At 48.9% G+C, this 1,696-nt stretch overlaps 1 protein-coding gene across 1 annotated transcript in view; it reads left to right on the top strand.

Annotated features, from left to right (window-relative positions):
* Window positions 1–1,342: 1,342 nt before the first annotated feature.
* The window catches only part of HOXC12 (homeobox C12), a gene marked incomplete at both ends in the record, with an annotated part of 765 nt that continues 411 nt past the window's right edge, over window positions 1,343–1,696 (top strand). The window contains one exon of the mRNA XM_084303648.1: window positions 1,343–1,692. Coding sequence (XP_084159774.1) covers window positions 1,343–1,692 — 350 coding nt within the window. The remainder of the gene's footprint in view (window positions 1,693–1,696) is intronic.

The following is a 1,696-nucleotide window of genomic DNA, read 5'->3' as shown; positions in this document are numbered from 1 at the left end:
AATGGGCATAAGACCAAAAAATAAAAAATAAAAGGAGGGAAATAACACCCCCAAAAAGCATAAAGCACCATCAAATGTCTTTGCGTTTTCCCGGTTCCATGTTTCCATACAATACACCTTTTTCAGTATTCTTTTTTTCTTCCCTCCAACGTGTTTATTTTGCAGTGAAAGAAGCCAATATTGATTTTTTTTTTCCCCACTCCCTTGTGTTCCTGTGCAGAAGCTCTTTTCAGTATGACCAGGAGAAGACGATGGGTGGGAGGGAAGAAGAGCTCTGTAGTGTTACGAGGACAGAATATATTGCTATAAGGTGGCAAGGAACCAGATACGAGTGTGTGCGTGTGTGTGTGTGTACCTATATTTCCAGGGGTGGGGACCCGAGCGGCGTGGGGGTTGGGGAGAATTCTCATTTTTGTTCTTTCTCCTGAAAGAAGGCAAAAGAAATGAGAAAAATGCATATATGCTGCATGTGTGTGCGTCTTCCTGCATATGGAATATATACCGGGTAAATTAAGGCTATATACAGTCCTGTTCTTCTGTCTTGCTTTATTCGACACAGATCATTAATAAAAGCGATTGAGGATTGTTAAAAATCTTCCAGCCCTTCTTGAGAGGCTGCAGCCTGGAAGAGGCTGCATTTCCCTAGTCCACGACAAAGCCACCCGGTCCTAGAGGAGGGAAAAAAAATATAATTAAAAAAAAAAAAAGGCAGAAGAGTCGAAAAGGTCTCAAATAGCCTCCAAGGCTCCCATCCCACCGCGCGTAAATATGAGCCTGTTGCGGGCACGATCATTCGTCTCCTTAAAAAGCCTGTAAACTTTATATGACACAATATCTAATAGTAATTTATTGGGGAGATATTGTAAATTCGAACTGTTTTAGTTAATAAAGGAGCTAATTAATGAGAACCCGTCTCGCTTTTGCAGCTGGTGGAGGGCCCCGAAGTGCCGCCGGGGGAGGGGTGAGTTTTTGGGGCAAAACCATCGCCTATCGATTATTTTATGCTAAATATGACATTTTAGGGTGCCTCGCGTTTCTCAAGCCAGCACTGGGAGCCGTTGCCTTTTTTTTTTTTTTTAATAAAATGCTTTATGGGATTTTTTATGATTTTTTATGATTGGGGGGTGAAGAGGGGCCTGGGGGGGGAGAGAAAAGGCGTAAAAAGGCGGAACTTGCTGTTGTGTTTTGTCTCTGCTGCCAGGGGAGGGGAGGCCCCCCCCTCCCTCCCAGCGCAATTTGGGGCTCACGTGACCCCCCCGGACCAATGGGGCCGAGCCGTCGGTTTAACTATGTTTAATGTCAGATAGCAATAAAGTAGAAGCTTTCGGTCAGGCCCGCGGAAATGGGCGAGCACAACCTCCTTAATCCCGGCTTTGTGGGACCTCTGGTGAACATCCACACGGGAGACACCTTCTACTTCCCCAATTTCCGAGCCTCCGGAGGGCAGCTGCCCGGGCTGCCATCCCTCTCCTACCCCCGCCGGGACAACGTCTGCTCCCTGCCCTGGGCATCCTCGGAGCCCTGCAACGGGTACCCGCAGCCCTACCTGAGCAGCCCCGTCTCCATTAACCCTTCCTTCGGCAGAGCCTGCGACCTCGCCCGGGTGGAGGAAAGCAAATGCTACTACCGGGAAACCTGCTCCGACACGGCCGGGCTCAAGCGGGAGGAGAGGGGCAGGGACAGTGCCTTGCTGCCC

This window comes from Netta rufina (assembly GCF_964035555.1).
Source record: "Netta rufina genome assembly, chromosome: 30".
Lineage (NCBI taxonomy): Eukaryota > Metazoa > Chordata > Aves > Anseriformes > Anatidae > Netta > Netta rufina.
The sequence above is the reverse complement of the archived record's forward strand: the minus strand, read 5'-3'. Positions and strand labels throughout refer to the sequence as shown.